This window comes from Squalius cephalus (genome assembly GCF_949319135.1).
Source record: "Squalius cephalus genome assembly, chromosome: 18".
NCBI classification, from domain to species: Eukaryota; Metazoa; Chordata; class Actinopteri; order Cypriniformes; family Leuciscidae; genus Squalius; species Squalius cephalus.
This window is the reverse complement of record NC_137139.1, coordinates 6,453,677-6,480,750: the sequence shown is the minus strand read 5'-3', so window position 1 is coordinate 6,480,750 and position 27,074 is coordinate 6,453,677. Positions and strand designations below refer to the sequence as shown.

At 39.5% G+C, this 27,074-nt stretch overlaps 1 protein-coding gene and 1 long non-coding RNA gene across 3 annotated transcripts in view; one reads left to right on the top strand and one right to left on the bottom strand.

The window, feature by feature from the left end:
* The first annotated feature begins 211 nt into the window (after window positions 1-211).
* LOC307145809 lies at window positions 212-2,088 on the top strand. Of its 2 annotated transcripts, none has more exons than XR_013819006.1 (4): window positions 212-451; window positions 1,225-1,419; window positions 1,713-1,809; window positions 1,895-2,088. It is a non-coding gene; the product is annotated as an uncharacterized lncRNA (long non-coding RNA). The 2 variants fall into 2 exon arrangements; XR_013819007.1 differs by lacking the exon at window positions 212-451 and adding an exon at window positions 493-612.
* An 8,985-nt stretch (window positions 2,089-11,073) lies between these two features.
* opn7b (opsin 7, group member b) overlaps window positions 11,074-27,074 on the bottom strand; it is a 102,391-nt gene continuing 86,390 nt past the window's right edge. The window contains exons 5-6 of the mRNA XM_079848491.1: window positions 21,261-21,595; window positions 11,074-11,625 (exon numbers count right to left, since the gene is read on the bottom strand). Of these exons, the coding sequence (XP_079704617.1) occupies window positions 11,134-11,625; window positions 21,261-21,595 (827 nt within the window). The 3' untranslated portion in view covers window positions 11,074-11,133. The remainder of the gene's footprint in view (window positions 11,626-21,260; window positions 21,596-27,074) is intronic.

Sequence of the window (27,074 nt, the reverse complement as noted above, 5' to 3'; positions counted from 1 at the left end):
TCTATTAAGACCAGTGTCATTACAATAGGCAAATTTATTCAAAAGTTATTAGCATTTTTGGAAATTTTGTTATAACTTTTGACCAAAAGGTGGTGCTGTCTCAAAATCTTTTGAGTATGTTCAGGGCATGGTGCTGATGGCACATTCTGAGTTTCGTAATGTTACACTAATGCATTCGTTAAGTATAGCATTTTATATAACAATAAGCCTTTTTCACACGCAACCGGAAACTACGTCACGCCGGGTAAACGGATTTCCGCCAGAGGTGAAACTACGGTGTTTTCATACAGAGTGAACATGGAGCGGTATTTCACAACTTCTCTCTCGACACTGCCACGACTCAGATTTGAGGATGTTGACAGAATTGTTGGACGGCATTCAACAGTTAAAGAAGCAAGACTGAGCAAGGGCTATAAATTCTTCGTTGAGGATTTTATTCACAATTATCAAGGTAAGTTGACAACTATCTGGCGCTAGCACTTGCAACATTATGAATGCTAATTGCTAACCATTTTTATGTGTTCAGTTTCTAATGTTGTTGATCGCAAGGTGGTAGTGAGAGCTAGATGTTTTCGGTCTATGAGGAAAAATGAGGAGCCCCACACACTTGAGGTTATATTTAATATGCCTGTTGGCTTATATGAGTTAGTCAGATCGTTCTGATATCAAGTTACTGCGGTTGCAGATTTTTATTTCCCTTTATTTTAGTTTCACCTGTCTTAAGGTTTTCCTTGTTGGTTTTTAGTTATGTCTCTTTCATTGCTTCTGCGGTTGCAGACTACAGCTGTATTTCTTGCTTTTGCTGCTGTTTGCAGCTTTCAATTAACAGCACTTAAAGGGATAGTTCACTTCAAAATGAAAATTCTGTTATCATATACTCACCCTAAAGTTGTCTCAAACCTGTATGAATTTCTTTCTTCTGCTGAACACAAAGGAAGATATTTTGAAGAATTTCAGTAACCAAACCGTTTACTGGTCCCATTGACTTCCATAGTATTTTTTTCTTTCCTACTATGGAAGTCAATGGGATTCAAGACATAATTGAAATGTGATGATATCAAGACAGGAGCCTTAGTGGGTGTTGACAAATATGGTAACAGATACTATGAGTACAACATAAACTTTTTCGGTATTAATTTACATTTTGAAGTGAACTATCCCTTTAATGTAGCTCACAGCATAAAATTACAATTCATTAGCTAAACTATTTGTCTTCTCAAACAGGTGTCATTGGAGACAGAAGAGATTGTTTGTATTTCTGCCTATATGTGCAGCTGTGCAGCTGGTAAAGGGTTGTGCAACCATCTGACAGCACTTGTGTATCAGACGGCCCACTATGTGCAGCTGAATTTACAGTCTGTCCCACCACCACTGGCCTGCACGAGTGAGCCACAGAGATGGCATCGTCCAAGAACACAGGCATGTATTTTTTTTTCTGCAATTTGTAAGAACACTATAGTATCAACTCAAACAAACAAGTAGCCTAAGTACATGTTAACATCAAAGCATTATGGACTAATAATGCACAAGAGTGCAGATTAAGTAACAAAGGTATAAATTAACATCACCCAAGATTAATACAATCTGTTTACTGTTATTACTCATTATTATTTCATATTGACTAAATGCATAATCTAATGTCAATGTATATAACCTTATTATAAAGCGTTTCCAGAATACTTTAACACTGCATTTGTTTGTTTTATACTAAGGGAGTCCATCCAGAGGCAGTGAGTGAACTTGTTGTCCTGAAGCCAAAGTCAGCTGGGAAGACTGGAATCAAGTCTACCCTATACAGGGCTTACACAGGTAATACACAACACTGTATGTGTACACGTGTACTCAGCTACAACTTAATGTGTTCAATACTAATAGTTTGTATTCATTTCTTTAGGTACCCTTCCAGATCCTGATGTCTTGGCTTCTGGTACAAAACTGAGTCAGATCCATCCCCGGCCTTTGCTGGCACACATACTAGAGGGCATGTCAAAGATAGAGTTGGTCCCCTCACAGTTTGGTCCTGTACCTCGTGGTAGTCCACTTTCATACCAATGTCCCCCTATAGCTGCAGATGTTCCTGTTGTTAATTTCCCCTCACTACCTGTGCTTGGCTATCAGTTTGGCTGTAATTTTAAATATGTGCCCACACACCATCAATCACTTCATCTGGAGTCTATACAGGTTACCCATTGTTCCGCTTGTCAGATTGAAGAGGCCACAAGACTACAGTCAAAATGCACTGCTTGGGGAAAAATGCGGCAATCAAGGGTTACTGCAAGCAGGTTCAGGGAGGTTTGTCATGTAGTTGGGGATTCATCTGGTCAGTCATTAGCGGTAAGAATCATCAAAGGCACGAGGCAGACAAGTGCTATGAAACGCGGCCTTGAACTTGAGCCAGATATTTTGAGAAAATATTCTGAGACAGCCAGTGTTAGTGTCCTACCATGTGGGTTTATTATCAATCCAGAAGCACCATATCTAGGAGCCAGTCCTGATGGACGAGTGCATGATCCATCTGAAACCTTCCAATTTGGCCTAGTGGAGGTAAAAAGCACATCTGCTGATAACATTGCCCAGGTTCCATTTATTAAACTGCAAAGAGGACAAGCCAAACTCAAAGAGACCCACAAGTACTACTGGCAGGTTCAAGGCCAGCTTGCAGTGACTGGTCTACAGTGGTGTGACTTTGTGACTGACACAAAATCAGATTTCACAATACAGAGGATCTGGCGAGATGATGCCTTCATAGCATCAATGAAAGACAAGCTAGACTTGTACTATTATAGTGTTTACATGGATGTGTATCTTTCAGTGGTATAAATGGACAGTTTCTGTTCATATTATAGTACATGACCTGTGGATTTATTCTTACAATTGTATATATATTTATGTACATAATGGTGAATACATGCTTATATTTTGAATTTGATCTTGTGTAATATATCTGATTATATGTATGCATACACATTTATTAATTGTATATGTATTTATATTGTGTGAAATAACAATGAACAGCAGAACTGAGTTGACATTTTTTTTAATGAATTCTTATTAAAAAAAGTATTTTGTTGTCAACTATTTCATTGTGTCTGTCAAATTATTTTCAGGAAACAGTATAAATAATGACAATATACATTTGATCAAATGCTACAGTACAAAGAAAAAAAAGTAAAAAGATATTTAATGATGTTAAATATTGAAAGTCTATCACTACTATTGTAACAATCACACTGTCAGTGTAAATATCTAATATTTATTATACATACTATTATACTATACATTCACTGCTCAAGAAACATTGGTCCCTGGTAATTAATCATAAAACAGCAATTATGCCAGATCTGGTTGATGCTTCCTGACAAGGTGAGTGGCACAACAGAATCAAAAATGTGGTTTTCCTTGACCCTTCGAATGACCCTTTCCACCAGAATTCTGAGGCGTGCAATGGCCTGTGTTTTATCACAGTCCTGTTTGCTGTACTTCTTAGCACGTTTGAAAGGTGGAATGATCAGTCTAGCACCAACACTGGAGAGCATATCCTCGATTGTGAACCCCTTGTCTGCCATGACGTCATCTCCAGGTTCAAGCAGGTCCAAAATGCCGGACTTATTTGTGATCTCTTTGTCGGAGATTGAACCTGTGTAAAGCTGGGAGATGAAACTCATTGCACCACACGGAGCTACTCCAACCAGACCTTTAAATGTTGTAGTGCTCTTGTAGCTGGAGAAGATCTCTGAGTGGAGTGTCAGAGATGTGGGGCTCTCACAGCGGATTTCTGTGCAATCCAGGATGACTCGCAGGTTTGGACAGAACAAACTGTACTTCTCTGGCATGGAGAAGCATATTTGTTGCCTGGACATCCAAATGGGTTCTGAACCCAACACAAAGAACAGGTAGTTAGCCCAGGTGATAATGGCCCTACTCACTGTGGCCACGCTTACCCCGAAAATGTCAGCGATTACTTGTTCCCTCAGTCCAGCAGCTACCCGACAGGAATACATGAACAGTTCATCTATGAGCTGGATCTTCCGTGCAGGGCTAGGGCTTGGGGATGCTTCCTGTCCCATCCTCTGTGCCTTAGTCCAGTACACAAGATTGCTGGCAGACGGACAAACAGATTCCCAGAACACCTGGAAAACTTCCTGTGAGGGAAACTTCGTGTAGTATTTAATTGTGTGATCAGAAACACAAAATCTGCTCATTGTTGTTTGTTTCTCCAGTGACATTTTCTGCAGTTTAGCCTCCAGCTCTCCAATGTACTGCAGAGCCTCATCTAATGCACCTATAAAAATGTAAAATAGTATAGTTAGCAACTAATTACGTATATTTGTGTGTGTGTATATATATATACATACATATATATATATATATATACACACACACAGTCTACACAGTTATCACCGAAATACACAAGCAAAAGCCAACATAAGTGCTTACCGGCAGGTGGGCGTGCCGCGTAGTCATGTTCCTCAATATGACTGGATTCATTGGGTGCATCTTCTGTGACCACCGGCTGCTCCCGAACACGTACATCCGCGCCAAGTCGAACGGCAGATCTCTCAAAAGCTGATAGTCTTTGAGGGAGTACATAGAAATTGTTCCAAGGGAAACGACTGGGAATGGCACCAACCTTCAGCCGCGAACTTCCTGGAATGTAGTTGTCAGCGGTAAAATGCTGACTGCAGACATACGTGCTGCCTCTCCGAATGACGAACGTAGACCCTTCATCACGTTTAATAGCGATGACCCATTTCTTTTTTAGGTCTTCGTTCAAAGGATACCCGTGAAAACTTAAATAAGGTTGTTTTTGCCTAGAATTGCTACACTGAGGGACGCTACAGCAACACTTATTTTTGGACTCGGCCATTGTTATAGTCACTGGAAGTAAGTTTACCCTGTGTCGGTGAGCACCGGAAACACTAAACCCGGAAGTGTGAAAAAGGCCTATACTGTATTGAAGTCAATGGCAATTTCATGTTTTGTTCTATTATAGCGCCACCAAGAGGCTCAGTCCCACAATTTTTTTTATGTGTTCTCAGAGTGAGTCCATACATGTGTGTGTCAAGTTTGGTGAAAATATCTCATTTTGTTTAGGAGTTAAAGACATTTATATGTATAAAAACATAAAAAATGACCCACACCTGACTTTGTTTGCATTTTTATGCCACTTACTATTAATATTTTGACATTTGGGCATTAGCGTGTAGACAACGACCTATTTTTCCAAACTCTTGACGGTGGTTTCATCTTGATCCGTCTAACGGTTTCGAAGAGATTGGCAAATGTTTTTTAAGCGCTAAATCACAACGCTACACAAACCGTAAAGCGAAACCTAGCATGTTTGATATCGTTGAACTCGGCAAGGATTCAGGAACCTAAGAGATGACTCCCATGAAAATCAGTCAATGACAGCCAGAGTTATAAGCATTTGAAAATTTAATTTTACCACTATGTGGCGCTGATTCGACACTTCTCAGGCTCCTTCAGGGCATTGTACTGATGACCCATACCGAGTTTCGTAATGATATGATCATGCATTCATAAAATACAGCATTTTGATACAAAATTCAAAATGGCCGACGCCTAAAATGGTCGATATGGAAAAATTGGATATCAGTCGTCTCGGCATGACGTCCTGAATCTAACGAGACAGCTTTTATGATTTTTGGGCAAACCGTTCATAAGTTATTAGCAAAAATAGCCATTTTTTACATTGTGCACAGCAAAATCTCCACTGTTAAATAAACTCTTCTGGGTGTTTATTTGGCTCCACATTCAAGAGTGTTAAAGTGTTAAAATGAACACTGAAGCAGTGTAAAAGTTAATGAGATAATTAAGTGATTAAGTGAGTGATGATTTACCATTATTGAAGACACCTGATGATAACAAGCTGAATCACAAAGAGAAAATAAAAAAAAGAAGTCATCATTATGGTGATCAGTGTTTGCTGTATTTGGGCTCTTGACCCTTAAATTATTAAGATTAGATTCAGTGTGGCTGCTGTAATTGAGTTATAACAGCCAGATGAGAAAAGAGAAAAGGTGATCTGGTGGTGTTGGTTGTGTTTTGACATAATCATCATTTGACCTGAATCACCAAACTCATATAGAGCCTAGTCTCTGATTTCTCAAAATAATCCAAAGGATTTCTTGAAAGTTGTTAAGGCCTAAAATTAGAGTCAAGTGGACTAATTAGTAGAATCAAGTGCAAGAACATCATTAAAGGAGAAGGTCACACCTATATTTAAAACCTCAAAAAACTGGTCTGGTTTTGTAATAAGTGAAAGATCATCATACAATGATCAAATAACCTCATAAAGATCAAATTTAAAGCATGGTTGTGAACATGTTTTCAGGCTATTTTGCTGCTTCAGGGCAATGTCTGAAACTTTGTATTTTGAGCACTTCATGTGTTTATTTGCCTCTTCACGATGAATTGCTTGCTGTATTCCTCATTTGTAAGTCGCTTTGGATAAAAGCGTCTGCAAAATGAATAAATGTATATACAAATAAATAAGGCCATCTGTAAAAAGATTGAAGCTGTATGTGAACTTGCAGAACAAGAAGTTGTTTCTGTCAAAAGGAGACAATACCACCTACTAAATATAAGGGTGTATTTATTTTTTCCCAAAGACAACAGTACAATTTCTGTAGACATTTTTATAAAAGAAAACAAAAAGGTTTCAAAGCAATTTTGTGTTATTAAATACATTAAAACCTTCACCCATTAATTCTGTGCATAAAAAAGTTCCATGAAAAGTTGATATGCCCACGTTAAAAAGGTGTTTTGCTTACTTTTCATAACATTGTATGAGTTGGCTTATACAAAAATGTATTATTTACTTTCATTGCGACAAATCAATAAAACTTTCTGTCAATAGAAATCTCCACAATTTGAAATCATTTTTCAGTAATTTATGTTAGCAATGTATTGCAATGATGTGAAATTGTGTTGGTTGTTCCCTTTTGAGGGAACTCCACTCTGCATCAGATGTTGAAACAATACGTAATGTGATTGCTTCTTGAAGCACACGTGAAATCAGTCCAATGGCATGGTGGGACGTCATCCCGTAGCATGTGACGTCATGACCAGGAAGCCATAAAACACATCTTGACCAAACAATGTCAGCTTCTGTGCCTTCCACAATTGTGAATTGTCTGTCATATTCATTTGTCCCGTAGTCATCTCAATGCATTATATATCATAATCTGGTGAGCAAACAACATCTCACAATCATGGGTGGGGATACACGATTTATGTGTCGTTTGTTTGGGAGCTGAGCATGCACAGAAAGTCAGCTTTCGAAGGGCTTTCTACCCAGCAAAGCGCAACCTCCATGGCGGGGCCTTCCGTTCTTTCCCGATCTCCACACTGAAACTGCCCATGTCTTCAGCCCTCAAGTATCAAACTACTGTTCAATATTGGGGTTGAATGAACAGGGGTATGGGGCGATGCCTAAAGTGGAAGAGACACTCGTGAGCTATATTTCCCCTGAATTTGCATCATCCCTGAAGACCCAGACCTTACCCACCAGGCGATGTAGAATAACTTCAGCCTTGGTGGGTAAGCCGTACACATCAGCAGGTCAGGGTGGAGAGTGTCTGCACACAATGTCCATCTTGCAGGCATACCAGGCTGGCCTGCTTAAGGACCTGATCTGTCTCTCTGTGCCACTAAGGACACGGTCAGGGCTATAGGCCGATCTACAGCTGCTCTGGTGGCCATGGAGAGACATCTTTGGTTGAATTTGTTAGGAATAAAAAAGAAATATCTCTCAATGGGTCCTGCAGACTAGAGATTACAGAATCCAGTTTGGTTTCAATGGGATGAACCTCATTTCAATGGGATTTTACCCACTGTGGTTGGTCGCGAGCAGGCTAAGGTGATTGAACAAGAGGTAAAGTCTCTTTTGGTAAAGGAGGCCATGGCATGTGTTCCTCCTCCAGAGAGAGACTCCGGGTTTTAATGCCAGTATTTCACTGTTACAAAGAAGGATGGAGGGTTGCGTCCCATATTAGATCTACAACAGTTGAATCGTTATCTGAGGAGATACAGGTTCGAGATGTTAATCATGACTCAAATCAGATCCGAAGACTGATTTGTCACAATAGATCTCAAAGACACATACTTCCACATATCCATCCTCTCTCATCACAGGCCTCTCCTAAAGTTCACCTTCGGGGGTCAAAAGACCGGGGTGTTCCGAAGGTGTTCCGAAGGTTCCCACCAACCCAGCACGACCTATAATCTTTCAGGCTTTTTGCCCACCTCCCTTTCAGACGATGGACCAGGAGAAGCTAGACTTGCTGTGTTCAGTCAGAGCACTGGATGCTTATGTCCACAGAGCTGGCCTGTGGCGTAAATCAGATCAACTGTTAGTCTGCTTTGGTCACCCAGACGAGGTACACATAAAATAAGCAAGAGGATAGTTTAGTCCATCTTTCTTGCCTATAAGGTGTGCGGACAACCTTCACCTATGGCTCTCAGAGCACATTCGACTACGAGTATGGGGCTTTGAAAGCCTTATATACAGGAGTTTCCCTGCAGGAAGTATGTGATGTGGTGGGCTAGTCCTCTCTGCACTCATTTGTGAGGTTTTATAACCCGGACTTGGACTCCACACCTGCTTATGCCCTAGATTTGTTCTTGCCATGATTCACACTAGGACAGGCACTACTCAGTATGGCATAGTGGGTATAAACATTCCCATAGCGTCAATCCCTGAGTATTGGAGTTCAGTGGAGTTCCCTTGAAAGGGATCTTCTTGGTTATGACTGTAACCCTATGAGGAGAATAAGATGCTGCCTTGTGCTGTCATACTTCCTACGTGCCTGTGATCGACTTGCTTCGGCCAATCGCATTTTTTTTTCACAATGGGGATAAAAGTTTTATATAACTCATACAATGTTCTACTTTTTTTTACAGCTTTCAATTATATGTTTCTTCAAAAGTGCACTTTGTAACTTTTTGTTCAAAAATGATTAAAATGTAAAGAATGAGTCAATACACCAATCCTTTTTCCATAACGTGACCGAGTGGGATGTTTCGAAATTCACTCATCTGTGTGGGTCTCGTCATATCCATTAATAGAGAAAAGTTTCTCCTGCTACTTTGATGCATGTGGGAGTGGCAGAAGTTTGTTGTCACAACGAGTGAGTTTAGTTTTGTCTAAAGTGGTTATATCTCTTAAGCCTAGAAGTGAATGTTTTATGAGAGGTGGGATCACCATATTCATCCACAGTCATGCAGATCTGAAGCACAACCAAAACAATGTTCGTCCGCAAAATTCATGCTGTTTTGTTTTTTAACCGCTAGAGGGCCAAAAGTTACATAGTGTAGCTTTAATAAAATTATTTAATTGATTACAAAATAAAGGGTAAATTCGTGGACATCATAACATTTTATACTTAAATATCAAAATATACATGTACAAGCTTAAATTCTGTCCAAATATAATAATGTATTTTCAGTTCCACTCACAGGAGGAAAAAACAGATTCCATTTATTTAATGATTGATTTAAATAAATAAATAAATAAATACTTAAAGGTGCAGTCCGTAACTTTTTTGGGTTAAAAATGATCGCAAATAAAATTTTGAGCAAGTACATAACCGTGTACATGCAAAATCAAGGATAAATATCGGAAGGAGATTAAATGTAGTCACGCAATGCTGATGTTGTTAACATTAACAATTTGAGAACAAAGTATAATTTGTACGGTTCACCGTGATATGATAAGCGGTCGTTAATCAGCGCGATTTCCTGCAATGCTTTTTTCCCCTTAGTTGGTCAGAACAAAAGTGGATGTTACTAACTTGTTCAGACGACATTTTCCGGTGAAAATTCTTATGTTGGTCATACTTCCAAAAAGTAGAATCTGTGATTGCGAATGCCAGTATCCACACCGGCGGTGACTGACAGCCGCACGTTCTCCTCAAAACATTGGATTCATCCGCACTGTGCCGTGCCGAGGCACAACCCGCGTAAAGTTAATAATTCCGCAAATAACTGCAAATGCAGATTTCGAACAGAGATGGCGACAAAGAGGAAAAACTACAGACTGCAGCTTTAAATAAATGCATAGCTGGTGGTGAGCTCATGCACTGATAACCAATGTCCCACTGGAAAAGTCATGGGAATGAAGGTTTTCATCAGTACACCAAGAGAATTTAAAGTCAGTAGATGTAAAATTCTCACTAAAAAAAAAAAAAACACACATGCTTTTTAAACCAGTAACTGGCTACAAAAGCCTGAATGAAAGGTTACCCAGTTGCTTAACAAAATAATAATAAAAAAAATGTAACATTGTCATTATTTACGGTCATCTTTATGTCATCTTTATGTCACCTTCCAAACCTGTATGCTATTATTTTTAAAATGTTTTTTTTAAAGAAGAATTTGAAGAATCTTCATGCTGCTCTTTTTCATAGTTTATGGCGACCAAAAAAATCACCAAAAATATCAAAAAGCTCTATAGTACAACATATCTCTTGTGCTCTTCAAGTCTTCCACAGCCACATGACAGCTTTGTGTAAGAAACACACCAAAATTGAAATCATTATTCACTGATACACTGTAGCTCAAGTCAAATAAGTCTCCTTATGAGGCATACTGTCATATTGGACCTCAATAACTTCATGAATAATTGATTTTTGTGCATCATTGATATTTTTATTATGTTCTATGGAAAAATAATTAATGTATACGGGTTTGGAAGAAATTAGAAAGAGTACAAAAAGACAGAACTTTCCTTTTTGGGCATATCTGAGGGTTGCATGTATGCCATATCCAAGTTTGCCGTTCAGATTCGCTACCAAGCATGATACTTTATAGCAGTGGTCTCAAACCGGTTCCACGGAGGGCCTAGTGTATGCAGGTTTTCTCTTTTACCTTGAACCAAACTGATTGAGTAGGTCACTAATTGGTTAAGATCTCCCCTCACCTGGTAGTCTAGGTCTTAATTGGGCACTAATTGAAGGGAAAGACCAAAAACCTGCATACACTAGGCCCTCCGTGGAACCGGTTTGAGAACTCTGCTTTATAGCATACTTATTTCCCCTATTATTGTACAGAGGGAAAAGAAGGTTTTATGACTTCCCTCCTTCATGTTTGCTATGATCAGTTTCTCTTCCTCTAAACGAAGTCGCTGTTTATCTCGTTGGAGAGCTGGCTGACTGCCACCTCACTGTGGGCGGAGCCAATGAGGATGCGTGCTGTCCGTTGGGGTGTGATATCCAGGTAATGCCCTGTTTGTCCTTCTGGACAATGTCTGCATGTCTGGTGGCTCTCATTCAGTCCATTAGAGACCCATGTGTGGTTACACTTATTCTTTGTGTTCAGTTTTGAAAGGCTTGCTGTTCCTTTTTGCTGACTGTCTGTCTGGCACATGCAGGGACAGAGTGTTCTCTTGCATTTTGTGGCATCCCGGCACAGGGATTTTCGGAAGCTAGGCTTAAAGACGAGGTAGACCATTGGGTTGTAGAGGGTGGATGACTTGGCAAACATAGCTGCCAGAGCAAATGCCACTGGAGGTACCAAGTCTGGATCACCAAAGGCCGCCCACATGGATACCACAGCATACGGGCTCCACGCCATCAGAAATCCAACACATACTGCCACTGATAGCTATATGAAGAGGAAACAGACAAAAACATCATGAACACATACATAAATACAGATAAAGCACATTGTTCCCTGTGGTTTGCAGTAGAGGAGGAACAAGGTCCATTAGGTCTGGATGCCCTGGATTACAAGTGGCCAGATCTCCTGCTATGTGCTTTTCCTGCTCCACCTACAAACTACTATTGGACTGTGGTGATTATGTAATAGGTAGGTGTGCTCTGGGGCTCCTCCTTCTCTGATGTGGAAATCTTCTCCAGTTCATTTCTTCTGTCAAGTCAGATGTGAGTAAAAACATGAACACACTGGAGAGCTACTTTATAGAAGAAAAGAAAGTATAATTGAAAGTGAGACTTGTTTAATGCTGACATGACATGTTTCTTTTTCATGTTTAGTACTGTAGTTTAATATAGCTTGCATTAAAGCAGTCTATTGTATACACTGCTATTTAAATAAACGTGATATGAAGTGATTAGAGTACCGCATTTTAGAGCTTGTGAAAACATATCCACATCTCTATGATCAGATGCTTTCTTAACTGACCTTTTCTCACCACTGTCATTTTTTTATGTTTCACGAGTTCCTTTGCCCATTTAATCTTTAAGCTAATAAGGTTAAGCGTATTTGGCTTGCTCTCCGCAGTGGAGGGGCTCGAGTAAGCAGCTTCAACTCGAGCTTAGATAACCCCCCCAGTGGGACTACTAATGCTTGGATGATGAGTATGGTAGCAAGATGCCTAAATTATGCAGGTGGAGATGGGGAGGTGGAGGGACGCCAGAACAGCTGATGCCGGAGCAAGGTTAATGGAAAGATTAGATGGGTTCACTCCTCCTGAAATTACGTTGTGAATTTCACGTATTTTGTTATTGAGAGGAAAGCACACAGCACATCTTTACAAGCATTTGGCTTGACTACATTATCAAACAGCTAATAATGAGCTGCATAAACCATGCTCCCGTTCGCCATCTCAGAGTCAAACATCTGCCTCAGAAATGATAGGATAAGCCCTAATTTGTCTTAAAACACCACACAGACAACATTAAAATCTTTAACTAAATAACTTCTGTAGCTTTAATAGGTATTTGTGTACAATTAGTTCATAATACAGTTCTCACAAGCACTTTAAAGTACTGTTTGTTTAATTTGTATCTTGTATTTGTTATCTTGTATTTATTTGTGCTATTGCTTTTAATTTGCTTATTCATTCTTATTTTATTATTGAGTGTTTACTTGTCTTAGTGAGGCTAGTATTAGTTTTTGCTGTGATTGTAAATTGGAATTGAGAATTGTGAAATTTCACTGGTATCTAAAATGTTGGTATTGTAAGTTTACATAGGTCAAAAACAACAAAAGAAATAGCTTCATTTATTTATTTTGGGCAGAGACAGTGAATGTTTTGCCAGGGAAAGTACATTTTTGATGAAATACTGTTTAATTTAATCCTTATAGGGGCCGTTTCCACAACAGTGTTTTCAACTAAAAATAAAAACTTTGAATGCATTTTGACCGTCAATTTACACGACAACAGCGTTTTGGGAGCCTGAAAATTCTAACTTTTGAAAACGAGATTCAAAGTATTCAAACGATACCATATTTTGTAAACTACAAAAACGCACATTTGTGAAAAAGGTGACGTCATGCACATGCATGTTCAGCCTACAGGTGATGTCACTTTTCTTTACAGTGACTTCACCAACCACTGGCCTAGCATGAATAATACAGCCTTTTGAACCCTTTTAGTCGTTTAGCTGCTTTTACGTTCATTTGGTTGTTTGTTTATTTTGGAATTGATTAAAGTGATCGCTGGTTCCCACCTCCTTCTTCCCTCATCAACGAACAGTGTTACATGTATATTAATACAGACATCTAACTTCTCTAATGTCAGATGAGTATTTATCATTTAATTCCTCAAAATTAAATGCAGCCAAAGATCAACTAGACAAGTAAAGAACGGTCTGGATGAAAGGCTGAATATAGTATTTTCATACAGGCATCTAACTTCTCAAAACCTGACTGTTATGTAAGGTGAACTCAAAAACAAAGGAGAGCTGGATCCAAATGCAGTGAGTTTAATAAAAAAAAAAATTTTTCTAAATTTTTTAAAAGAATATATAGGAACAACTGAAACCACAAAAAGCACTTACTCTGTACGCCGGCCTTAATCGTGTTAAGAAGTTTTTTTGGTTACACTTTACAATAAGTTTCATTAGTTAACTAATGTTAATGTATTAACTAATATGAACTAACCGTAAGCAATACATTTGTTGCTGTATTAGTTCATAATTGTTTACATTAGTTAATAAAAATACAGACGTTCATTGTTAGTTCATGTTAGTTCATGGTGCATTAACTAATGTTAATAAGATTTTAATAAAGTATTAGTAAATGTTGAAATTAACATTAACAAATATTAATAAATGTGCAGTTTAAATGCAGTTCATTATAAGTTAATGTTAACTAATGTAGTTAACGAATGTTAACTAACGATCCTTATTGTAAGTGTTACTGTTATATTTCATCCTAACATGACTATAATTATATTGAAGTATGTTGCATTAATTGTATTATATAATCCATATGTAAAATTATATAATAAAATGATTAAATAATACAATTTAATTGCATCTTAAATCATCATCATAGAGCTCTGTAATCTGGGCCTGTATTAAAGTCAGTCACATTTATTTATATAGCACTTTTTACAATACAGATTGTTTCAAAGCAGCTTTACAGAGATAACAAGGAAAATAATGCAAAAAAGTTTGTTTCCAGAAAATAATGAAGGAAGTTTATTGTGAGAACTGGTGAAACCGGCACACTTGGCATTCCTCGAGGATCGGGCGAGAGCGCGTCTGCAAACAGCGGCAAGTTTGACGAGAGAGACGTAAGGCTGTGAGGAAAGCATTTGTGGAAAGCCCACATATGGAGATGGTTTGGGCGTGTTTTATGCAAATGACTAACCTTGTGCACCTGGCCATTTACAATACTCTAAATTCATTAACATCAGAACAATGTTAAGAACAAATTTATGTGCGTACGAATGTGTTGAATTAGGCCGGAGATTTTTGTGAGAAGTTCCCCTGTGCGGGACGAAATACGAAATAATCCAAGCAATTCTTAGCGAATGAGACCCATTGTTTGGTCTGGGTGCGCTTTATAGCTTCCTCGTTGTGACGTCACCCGCCTATGATGTCCCGTCACGCCATTGGACTGATTTCACACGTGCTTCAGGACACAATCACGAACAGGCACTCAGTCAATTCTCATCGCAGCGCGAGTTCCCTTAAAGCAACACTAAGTACATTTTTTTACCTTAAAATAATGTTTCCAAAATGGTTTCAGTGGTTCATCAAGTCGTAACAGGGTGAAAGGCACTTCTGGATTCGCTGTGCAGCCCTATATCTGCTATAACCACACTATGCAAGTTTGCCAAACCGGGTCGCGTTTCTGTAGTTCGAATGAGACATAAGAAAACTACAAATTTGACTTGCTTTACGTCAAGCGTTACAATAGTCATTATTTAGTTTTTCTTCGTTTCTGATGTCGCAATACATCATACTTTCATGAAATCATGCAACATACTCTACCTTGTCTGTGGACATCGTTCATTCCAGAGCCGGTGCTGGATAAACAGCGAGTGTGTGTGCGACGGTAGGCTAAATTATTTACGACAGCGGTAATGAACAATTCCGCTTCCAACCTGTAGGGCGACCGAAGAGGACAAGTTCCTTAGTGTTGCTTTAAAAGGGCATGTTAATAGCCTTAGCAGGGTTCGTTCTTGTTCTATAACTCTAGGCATCAGTTTAAGGTGATGCATAGATTGCACTATTCAAAATCTAAATGACATAGAATTTTGACATGTGACCGGTGTAAATCTGCAGAGGGCTCTCTTACCCATCTCTTTTGGACATGCCCTAAACTTTACGAGTTTTGGTGTAACATATTTAAGTGGTTCTCTGACATGTATGGTTTTGTATTTAACCCTGATCCAGAGATCGCATTATATTCTGTTTCTTTGTCAGACCATAATGTCTCTGTACAAGGCACTATTATTTATGGAATGATTATTGCTAAGAGCATCATTCTGAGACTGTGGACATCAGAAACTGTTCCTCAGTTCAAGATCTGGTTGACTTTCCTCACTGGAATACTCCACATGGAGAGAGTGCGGTATGGAATTATGGGTAACCTTGATACATTTGACAGTATATGGCAACCATTTCTGGATCATCTTAACCAGTTTAACACTGACTCTGATCAGTGCTGTCCGCTATTCTTCTCCTACACCCCCCCCCCCCCCAAACCCCTTTTTATATTATCATTATTAATGGTGGATGGTATTAATAATTATTTATATTGTTGTTTCTGTTGATATTATCATCCATTGAGTTGTATACATTTTCTAAATATATTTTGTTTTCTTTTGCTTTTTTGTAAAATGTAAAATTCTAATAAAAATACTTGTATCATTGGGCGTGTTAATAATAATGTTTTTTTTTTTTTTTATAACTTTGCGCTCCATTTATGTAATCTGCTGCTTTAAATGCTGGAGCTCGTTAAAGTCGAGCGGATTCTGATTAGTTGTCAATGGATTTATTTTTATATTTATTTATAATCAGCAGGAAAAAATTGTTCTGAAAGTGATTTCAAAGATATTGCACATCTGTGATATTATTGTTATAGCTATTCCTCGCTATTCTCACAGAAGAAGAATTATTAAAACGTCACAGTAATAGTTATCATTCTTAGTGTGAAAGTGATGCTTGCCTGATCACTACTAAGAGAACAAAGGACTCACAATAATCCACATATTAAACAATGACACACTTTCTATTATTTCAAATCTTTGCCATTCATGGTTCAAAAATAAATAATTTAAATAGAAAAATGATTTTTATAAAAACGGATAATAATGGTGTGTACACTTAAGCGTTCAAGATTTAAGGAAATTATGTTATCTCTTTTGACTTGATCGTTATACCCAGGGCCTAAAACTAATTGTTTTGCCACACCTGCCAATGGCCGGTGACTTAAGAAAATTTACCGGGCAAAAATATTTTTACATATAATAATATAAAAACAGGCACTTATGGCATCAACATTTTAGATACCAGTGAAAATTCACACTCCTCTATTCCAATACCACAGCTAAAACTACTAGTTTAACTAATAGAAATGTAATAGCCTACATTTTTAAAGACAAGTAAACAGTCAGTAATACAATAAGAACAAAAAATCTAATTAAAAGCAAAAGCACAAATAAATACATTACAATGCAATACATACAAATGAAATAAACAGTGCTCTTCTGAGAGGTCTAATAGTTTTCAAGTACCAAAATTCAATCAATCAGGCTAATCAAATAAATAACACTGCATGGTCTTCATATGCTTTTTAAAGTTCAAGAGCAGTGAGTGTTTTTTTCTTTGTCCTTTGTTGTTTGGTTAACATTAAAAACACACAGACAGTAGCAGGATTGAAGCAGGACCGAATGCACTCACGGATCATGCGATTTGTGTTTGCGTTCACTTTAGACATAACAGACTATTTTTTTACTAGGATATTCGCAGAGAATTTGAATGTGAATTTGTCCATTGAAGCTGTAGGAAACTCAGAAGCGAAGACCAGGAGACTTGGTTGTATCTTCAGCAGGATTCTTTATTGAGAACACGAGCTGTCGGTAGCTGCAGTCATCAAGTCTGACTAAGGGAACTTTATATGGTATCTTAAGCCGCTTTCCGACCAAGTAGTTACAGGAACTTAGTTCTAGGAACTGTCCACTTCTAAACAGTTCTAGGAACTACTCTCCCCCAAACTCGGTTTTGCTGTTTGCGTTCGCACTGGCCAAGTGGCCATAGGAACTGGTAGGAGGGGTAAGGGAGTGACGCAAGCACGGTGACTTTTATTTTGGCGGCGCGACGGACCTTTATTTTGGCGGCGCTGAGAACGCCAGAGCAAACAATGCTCGCATTCTCTGTGTTTATTAGTTAGCAATCTGTCTAATAGTACTGTTTAATATCTTATTAGATAGAACTGTTATAGAAAGTAGACAGTATATGAAAAAAGGTTATTAGCCTATGCCGTGTGGTTGGATAAACATAATCATGTTTGGCTTGGTCCCCTCAAAGTTGCGTTGGATTTTCTCTTCAGCATAAAGGTTTAGAGGCCCATCTATCACTGTTTTCCATGTTTGTATAGTTAGTTTATGGAGTAAATATATAGGCTATAATCTGTGTGTTTATATTCTAGCTGTTTTAAAAATGGCGGGTGCTGGTGTTCCGCGTGCGTTCGGTCAATCAGCGTACACTAACGTCACGGGTAGTTCCTACAGTGCTGGTTTAGACCCGACTCTGAAGTAGGACCTAAATTAGTTCCTTCTAATGGAGTTCCTAGAACTAAAATCGTTCCTAGTCCCTGCGGTGCGAACACGCCGACATCTGGGTACTTTAGCCAATAGTTCTAGGAACTGTGAAAAGGTTCCTCCGGTCGGAAAGCGGCTTTATAGGCATTCAAAGGGCAGTCCTTAAAGGTGTTGACCTTACACACTGCCTTAGAGATGACCACTAAATCGAATCATCTAAAGACAATAGAGGCAATTACCCCCGACTGATGATAATGGTACCCCCCAAATTGTATAAACGTCACATGGTCACAAGAACTAAGAATATGGGCCCTATTTTAACGATCTGAGACGCAAGTATCAAGCGTGAAACGCAAGTAACTTTGTGGGTCTGGGCGCTGTTGCTATTATACCGGCGGGATAAATGACTCTTGCGCCCGACACAAATCTAAAAGGGGTTGGTCTGAAAAAGCTTCATTACTCATAGGTGTAGTTTGGGCGTAACGTGAAATAAACCACAGCCTTTAAAAAGGTCTGTGGTGGAATTGTTTTCTGAAACTGCAAAATAGCACCAGGGAATGTTTGCGCCGGACCACGCCTCCTCTTTGTGCTGAACCGCCCCGGGAGCACAAGTTAATTTGCTAGTTTACCGACATGCGTCTGTGGAGGGAAAAGTCCGCTGTGCGCGGGTGCAAAATAGGAATGATACATGCGTCAGTGTACAAAGTCAATTGCGCTGGGTGCAAGATAGGGCCCTATGTAATCATTCACACATAGTTTGACTCTCAGTAGGAAGATCAAAGACTAACAAAACCCCTTCAATGGAAACTACATTGAATCTAATCAGTAAGTTGATGCCATCATGTTCACCTTGAATGCCCAATACAGTGTAGTTCACCTTAGTTTTTCATGTGATGTTATGTAAGGATGTAGGATCAGCAGATCTTAAACATATTCTTAAATTTGCAATCCTACAAGGCACAGGAAGGCATGTATTGGCGAGTATTAATTTTAGACCCTGCACTGTTAACCCTTGCTGTAAAAAAAGCCGTAATTCAGACAGTATCATACCATTTTCCATTAAAACAGTAATATACCCTAGAAAACAAAAATAGCCTACAGGAATATACTGTAAATGAACAGTGCTCAAAATCGACACTCAGAGGCTGTTTTCCCAGTCACACCCTATACCCTCATTCACTATTCCCTACATTAGTTCACTAATATAGTCCACTTGACAGAGTGAATGAAAAGAAGAGAGTGAATTGAGAAACTGATGAACACCTGATTAGCAGAATCACTGAAGGACAGAGAAACAAGAACAGAAAAAAGAGAAACACAGAAACTACAACTGACTTCCAGTAACACTGAGTGTGAAACCAGTTTACAAACCAGTTTATGATTATTTCTTTCATACATGTACAAAAGTTATTGTTGAGAATTAACAGAGATTTAGTTAATAATAAAAAATTTTGTCACCATGATGGAGATCAGTATTTGCTTTAGTTGGTCTCTTGTCCCTGGACTTCTTATCATTCATCTCTCTCTGACTGCTTTAACAGTGAGTTTATAAAACACATTTGATATGGCAAGAAAAAGTCAAGAGGATGATAATGTGTTTTTATTCTTTTGTGATGATGTCACAATCATCTTGGACTATCTGATTTTCAGATTTTTCCTGTATATATTAATTGAAATTATGGGTATGTCATATTTAGCATGAATCTGTGTATCTACAAAATGAAATCAATATTTCTGTAATCAGGTCTTCTGAAAAATAACAATCATATAGTGCATTCAATTTTATTTTACTCCTACTTGGTTCAGACACACACAGACATCAACAATCAGCATATGAATCACAACAATGGTGAAAAGTTTCATGTCGCAATGCATGCTGGGTTCCAGGAAAATATAAAACTCCCAGCATGCACTGCTGCATGAATAATAATAAAAAAAAAGAAATATTGCCACCATTGTTGAGATTAATGTGCTAAATTGTGATATCTCTGTGTTTCTAAAAGACAGTGTAGCTCTGTTTCTCTAGTTATGCATGATGTGTTAAAAAAAATGAGTCATATTAATTTATTGCTGTAGTTTCACAGAAGTACTAATGTAACACTTTTGATCAAGGATAAAACTCTGAATGAATAAGAATTAATTCCTTAGTGAATGAACAGGCAATATGATGATTTTGTCATCATAATCATTACAACCACAATCATTCATAAACTGTGTGTGTGCACAAGTGTGACTTGCAAAAACACAGCTCAAGCAGCAAAAGAAACACTAATGTTTTAGCATCAGCATCCCAACTAAAGCAAGCACTGATCTCTATAATGGTAACTTCAAACAAACATTTTCAATAACAATTTCTGTATGACAGAAATAAAGTCATACTGGTTAATAATAAGTGTATAATGTGTAATGGCTGGAAGTCAGTCGTAGTTATTGTGTTTCTCTATTTTCTGTTCTAACAGCAGGTGTTCATCACTAATGCTCAATCACTTACATATTCTCTTAATTATCTCACTGCAACACTGCGTCAGTGCTACTTTTACTCTTTGTAGTGTGGATTTCCCTGTGGGATTGAAAGGGTTAACAGTGTAAGATAAAAAGACACACCCACAAAATGTATTTTAACAGTAATAAACTGTAAGTTATGAAACAGGTTTATACTGGCAACACTGTTGCCAGTAGTTTACTGTAAAATTTCGTTTTTTTGGGTCACCATTGTGCAGAAGAGTAGAGCCTGTGCTTCAGTCCAGGAGAAGATCTACAAACATTGATGATACGCTGCATGTTGCTTTATTTAACAGGCGTGACTGTGTAGTTGCTGGACCAGTGGAAATCTCTTTATTTACAAAAGTTTTTTAGTGGTCTCAAATGAAATAAGTTCACAGTAATACTTTGCTCACATTATTAATGCATTATAAATTTTAGTTAATACATTTAAATGACAGTTGGTCAATTTAAGGCAGTCGGTTTCTGCAAGTGAATTAGTTAACTTGAATTAGAATTTAGTGCATTTTTACAGAAACAAACTAGATTACAGTACAGAACTGTACAATTAACAGTAAATTACTGGCAACAGTGTTGCCAGTATTTTACTGTAAAAAAACCCGGTAAGGTCTAACAGTGTGGTTAAACCTCTTGACATTTTTAAAGTTGTTACATTTAAATACTGTACAAGGAATCAATGCAATCACACCAGTGAGGAACCAGTATTAGTACCGTCACCTCCAACAGGTTCAAAAGCAGTGGAGTACTCCTTCTGCTCAACTCTATGTGTGACTCTTACCTTGACAATAAGTGTTTGCACATTGGAGATTTTGTTCTGCGGAGAGACGTGCTGCTGCACTGCATGTTGGGCCCCCCGGACCGTCACAAGGATGAGAGTGTAGGAGAGGATGATGACGGTGCAGGGTACGATGTAACAGAAGAAGAAGAGGCAGATGATGTAGACCATGGCCGGTGTGCTGTAGCTGGGCGCGCGCCAGTCAATACAGCAGGCGGTGCCGTAAGGCTCTGACCCGTACTGACCCCAGCCTGAGAGCGGACCTACTGCAAACACTGCAGCATAACACCACACTCCAACCAGCAGCAAACGGGCATGGGACGAGGAGAACTTATTACCTGATAAAACACACACATGGCAATGATCAGAACAGTATACTACCATGCTACTATTTATAATATACATGCAAATTTCTATATGTTTAGAGCAGTGTTGTTTTTGTATCATTAAGATACTATGATTTTAATTTCCAGCGCAAAACGTCCACATCTGACTGTATGGGAACGTTCTGTTAACGTCCCAAATGTCCTCTTTGTAACGTTGCTGCGTGACCATAGAATAACCAATATGCAGCGTCCCTCAAAAGTCATATCGGGAACGTTATTATATGACCAACAGAAGACCATGTGGGAACGTTCTGTTAACGTTCTGTCTGGCCAATCAGAGCAGAGTAGCTCACGGAAAGGAGGGATTTAGAGAGATTGATTAATCCATCGAGTCGTTTGAGAATCATTGAACAATGTGGTGATGTGCAATGTATATTATGAGAAAATGAAAGTGTTTTTTGACCTTTGATGCATGTAAACCTGTTGTAGCAGACCTCCAAAACAAAATTAGTAAACTTTAAAATGGCATAATAGGGGCAATTTAATTCTCTTTTACCTTTATTTAACTGTCAAAAGTACAAAGAAAAGATGTTCAAAGTTTTCACTGACCAACTTAAGTGTTGGGACTGAGCCCATAATGCCAAGCTGAAACATGAACTCATCTGACCACTGAGCTCAGGCCCAGATAACTCAGTGCTATATCTGCATTAAACAGATGTATAGATTTCTATCAGAGATTCAAGTTGCATTTCTTGATGCAGCAGCAGACTGTGTTAAGGGACAACGGTTTTCCAAAATACTCTCAAGCCTATGTGGCTATATTTAACACAGTTGCGTGATGGTTTCTCATGCAGTGCTGTCTGATGGCCTCATGACCCATCCTGGCTTGCAAAAACTGAGATGCCCCTTTTGCATGCAATCACGATACCCTCACCTATTACCAGTTAATTGTGGATTGTTTTTAATTATTATTATTATTATTAGAAGTAGTAGTATTGAAAAGTAGGCATTAAACAAACACAAATTGGCTTCCATAAATTTCCTCTGGTGGAAAGCAGGTGGCAGTATTTCGTTTACTGTAGTTTAAACAGTATTTTGTGTATTATTCTTAAGGTCCCAGAAGCAATAACTCACCAAAAGATGACCAGTTGATGGAACAGCATTATAATGATGTATGTATTTAGTCACACCATGTAGACTGCTGCACTTTCAGCATTTTAAATAGACAAATAAGTTGCCTGGATCATGGTAATGGAGTGATGCTTCAGGCCCAAATAAATATGGCAGGGGTTTGCTGCATCCTCCCCGCTGAGCACTCAGAACCGACCTACAAGACTGTAAATCAGGGTTTTTTGCCCATGAATGTGATTTGCATAATTCCTTGGGTGAAATTTGGAGCTAAAACAACACAGACAGTATATGTGCAAATAAACACAACCATAGATAAAGTTTATTCAGAAACCCCACAGTTCATAACCCCCCCTTCCCCTCTCAATCAAATAACACTCAATCAAAATGAACTCAACCATCATAATTTAACTGCCCATCTGTGCAGCTACATAACATGAAAGAAAATGGAATGTAAATGGAATTCATGGTACGTTTAACTCTATTAACCAATTCTCTTATTTTGCTGAATCACGTCCTGCAGTAAATTTAGTAGTCTGTGAAATTTTAATTTCTAATCGCTGGAACTTTCAAGTAAAAAAAAAAAATGTATACAAATTCGCAATATGGCACAACAGCTTCAGAATCACAATATGTTTAAAAAAAATAAAAATAAATTAAGTCAGGCCCTCAGTAATGTACCATAAAAGAGGGCAACTGAATCTGAGCTTCAGAGTTAGCCTGTAGGAAAATATTATCGCTCCAGTGAAGGAAAGGATTTAAGCATCCAGCTAAACTCACTCACAGCAATGAGTGAGTGAGAAAGGTTATAATCACTTTAGCCTTTGGCTTTAAAGTACCACCATAAAAATACAGGAAAACTTGTAGGAACTTGAAAAAGAAGTATTTTACAATGGATAAAAATAAGCAGTCTACAATTAGCAGGTCAAAGACGGAGTGGAGTGCATGTGTTAATCTGATCATAGTTCAAGCAGTCCTAGTCTACCAAAATAAACCAGAACAGTTTATCACGTCTTATTCAATCAAATGTATTATTTAAGTAAAATAACAGTTAGCTGTGCATTAGGTTATTTTTGAGAACAGCTGCCCTGAAATGTTAAAAATTATTTTGAATATAAACATGTTATAAAAGGAATTACGGTTTGAGGTTTCAAACAAAAGATTTGTCTGAACGCAGACAATGTTTTGTTGTTTATTGCAGCACCAGAGGTTAGTATCCCTAGGTTGATGTCCATCTTAAAAAAATTTGGCACTTACTCGGGATATGAATTAAATGTTCAAAAAACACAAAGTTATAACTACACCCCTCAGAATGACATGCTGAGTAGATAAAAATTTAAGTGGAATTAATCAAGTATTAAGTACTTGGGTTTTAACAAAGGATATTTCTAAATGGTTTGATAGCAGTTATGGCCCTATAAGCAAGAACATTAAATCAGATATAGATTGGTGGTCCCAACTGCCCTCAGAGATGCATAACAGGATAGATACAGTAAAAATGAACATGCTCCCCCGACTCTTATACCTCTTCCAATCCTTACCAGTCGAAGTTTCGTTAAAACAGTTTACTGAATGGGATAAGTGGACTTCAAGATGCGCATGGGGGGGTAGGAAGCCAAGAATTCAGCTACCGAAAGAGAAACGGGGTCGATCACTGCCATGTTTATCAGATTATTTCAAAGCAGCCCAGCTAAGACCTTTAGCATGCTGCTGTAACCTAGAATATATAGCAAAGTGGAAGTATTTGGAGATCTCGCAGCTGACTGTACCATTGCAGTCAGTGCTGGGTAGCAAACCTTTATATGAACAGTATTCTAAAAGTTTAAATCAATGGACTAAGGTTCCTTTTAGAATATGGTTTATAGAATGCAAATCACCATTACATGAAAGACAATCTAGACTATTAAGATGAGTTGCTTTCGACCCCGACTTTAAACCAGCCAGGGCTGATGGGAGGTTTCAGCTCTAGCTTGGCATCACCTCTTTTAGTTAAATTTCATCAAAGGGAGAATTAGATAGCTTTCAGGAGATTTCAGATAAATATGGTCTGGGAAAACTTGATTGTTTTAGGTACTTACAAACTAGGACTTATTTTAATAAAGAGATACGATACATGGAGAAGCATGACACCAGTTTAACTGATCTATTTATCAACATGTATAAAAATAAAGATAATAGGAAACTTTTCTCAAAACTATATCTAGCCATTCAAGCCATAGAGAAACAATCAACAAATAAGGTTAGATTAAAATGGGAAAAATAATCTGGTCTGGGTATTTCAGAGGAAGACTGGCTGAATATCGCCTTGGTTACTAATGTAACCCTTGTTCCCTGAAGAACGGGATGTAACGTTGACGTGACGGCGTAATTGTTATCACTTCAGGGAGCCCTATTAACTTCGAGTGTCTACAGCACGAGCCAATGAACGTTGGTGTGCGTGAATCGCGTCACGGGCCCCGCCCTGCAGCGCGGGTATAAACAGGAAGCGGGCACACGCACATATCGTTTTTTGCTGAGAAGCCGAGATAGTGACGGCCACACAGCGATGGTCAGCAACAGTGGTGACGGGACGTTACGTCTCCCGTTCCCTCCTTCAGGGAACGAGGGTTACATTAGTTACCGAGACGTTCCCTTTCAGTCGCTCACGTTCGACGTAACGCCGATGTGTCAATGTAATTGGGATCCCTTGGAAAACGCCACAGTTGCTGCCACATCCAGCGCCCTACGCAAGACTCCCAGACCCCCAACTGACTGGGGCGGAAGGCCTGCGTAGAGGGAGTTCAACCGCTGTTCCTTTATACCCCACACAGTGGAACTCTTGGATAACACTGGGAGAGCGTGCCTTTCCAGAGGAGAGGGACACTGCGGAAGCCACATCCTGCCCGAAGGGAGGTAACATGTGGAGAATACACATATGGATTGGCCGGTAGGTGCAGTGCAACATATGGAATGTCACTGGGGTAGCTCCAGCCTGAGAAGGGGGAGACAACACCGGACAGTGACGGCAGAGTGGACTCTGCCAAGGAAAAGACACGGGCTCACCGCAGGGAGCTGATCGTGGAAGAATACGTATATGGGATCGCTGCAGGGATCACCACATATGGAACCCAGCCTAGTACAAGTTACACGTAGCATACGAGCACTAGGCCTGGCGTCGGACGCTCCGCAACATCCGACTGCTGAAGGGGTGTGGAGGAACTCGACTGGAGCAAAAAGCGCCCGTATCCATTCCAGTTGAAGGGAGTGGCGCAGCAAGCCGACACTAGAGTGGGAACTTCGGTGTTACCGGCTGGTAGAAGCGAGCACACAGGAAGAAACCGGCTCAAAACGTAGGCTATAAAACCTAGCGAACGTGTTAGGGGTTGCCAAGCCCGCAGCTCTACAGATGTCTGTCAGCGAGGCGCCGTGTGCCAGCGCCCAGGAAGAAGCGACACCCCTAGTGGAGTGGGCTCTCAACCCGGGCGTAAGCCAAGGCGATGACATCCACTATCCAGTGGGCCATCCTCTGCTTGGCGACAGCCTTTCCCTTCTGCTAGCCTCCGTAACAGACGAAGAGTTGATCTGAGGTCCTGAGGAACGCACAGAGCGCGAATGGGACAGAGAAAAGCCAGGGCTGGGTCTGCCTCCTCCGAAGGCAGCACTTGCAGGTTCACTACCTGGTCCCGGGAGGGAGTGGTAGGAACCTTGGGCACGTATCCGAGCCGGGGTCTCAGGATCACATGAGAGTTATCCGGGCCGAATTCTAGGCACGATTCGTCGACCAAAAATGCATGCAGGTCCCCTACCCTCTTGATAGAGGCCAATGCAACCAGGAGTACTGTCTTATAGGACAGAATTTTTAACTCAGATGATTGCAAAGGCTCAAAGGGTGGTCTCTGAAGTGCCGAAAGGACCAGAGACAAACCCCAAGAGGGTATAGAGAGCGGGCAAGGCGGATTTAGTCCCCTCGCCTCCCTCAAGAACCTGATGATCAGGTTGTGCTTTCCCAAAGACTTACCTTCAACTGCATCATGATGTGTGGCAATCGTGGCAACATACACTTTGAGGGTGGAGGAGACAGCCTTCGCTCCAACCCTTTTTGCAGGAAGGAAAGCACGGCTCTGATTGAGCAAGTTTGGGGGTTCTCGAACTTGCGACTGAAAATCAGCTAGACCACCTGGGGATGGAGTCGCCATTCTCCCTGTAGCACCTGCTGCCGTGAGAGCTCGTCGGCTGCACGGTCGAGCAGGCCCAAAGGAAACAAAAGATTCTCCGCCCGGCCCTCACCCTGGGGAAGGAGCCAGTCCGATCCACCTCTGGGTCGCCCGTCTCAGGGTTGTTTGCACCTGCACTTGCCTCCTGGTTTGGTTCGATGTCCTGCGGC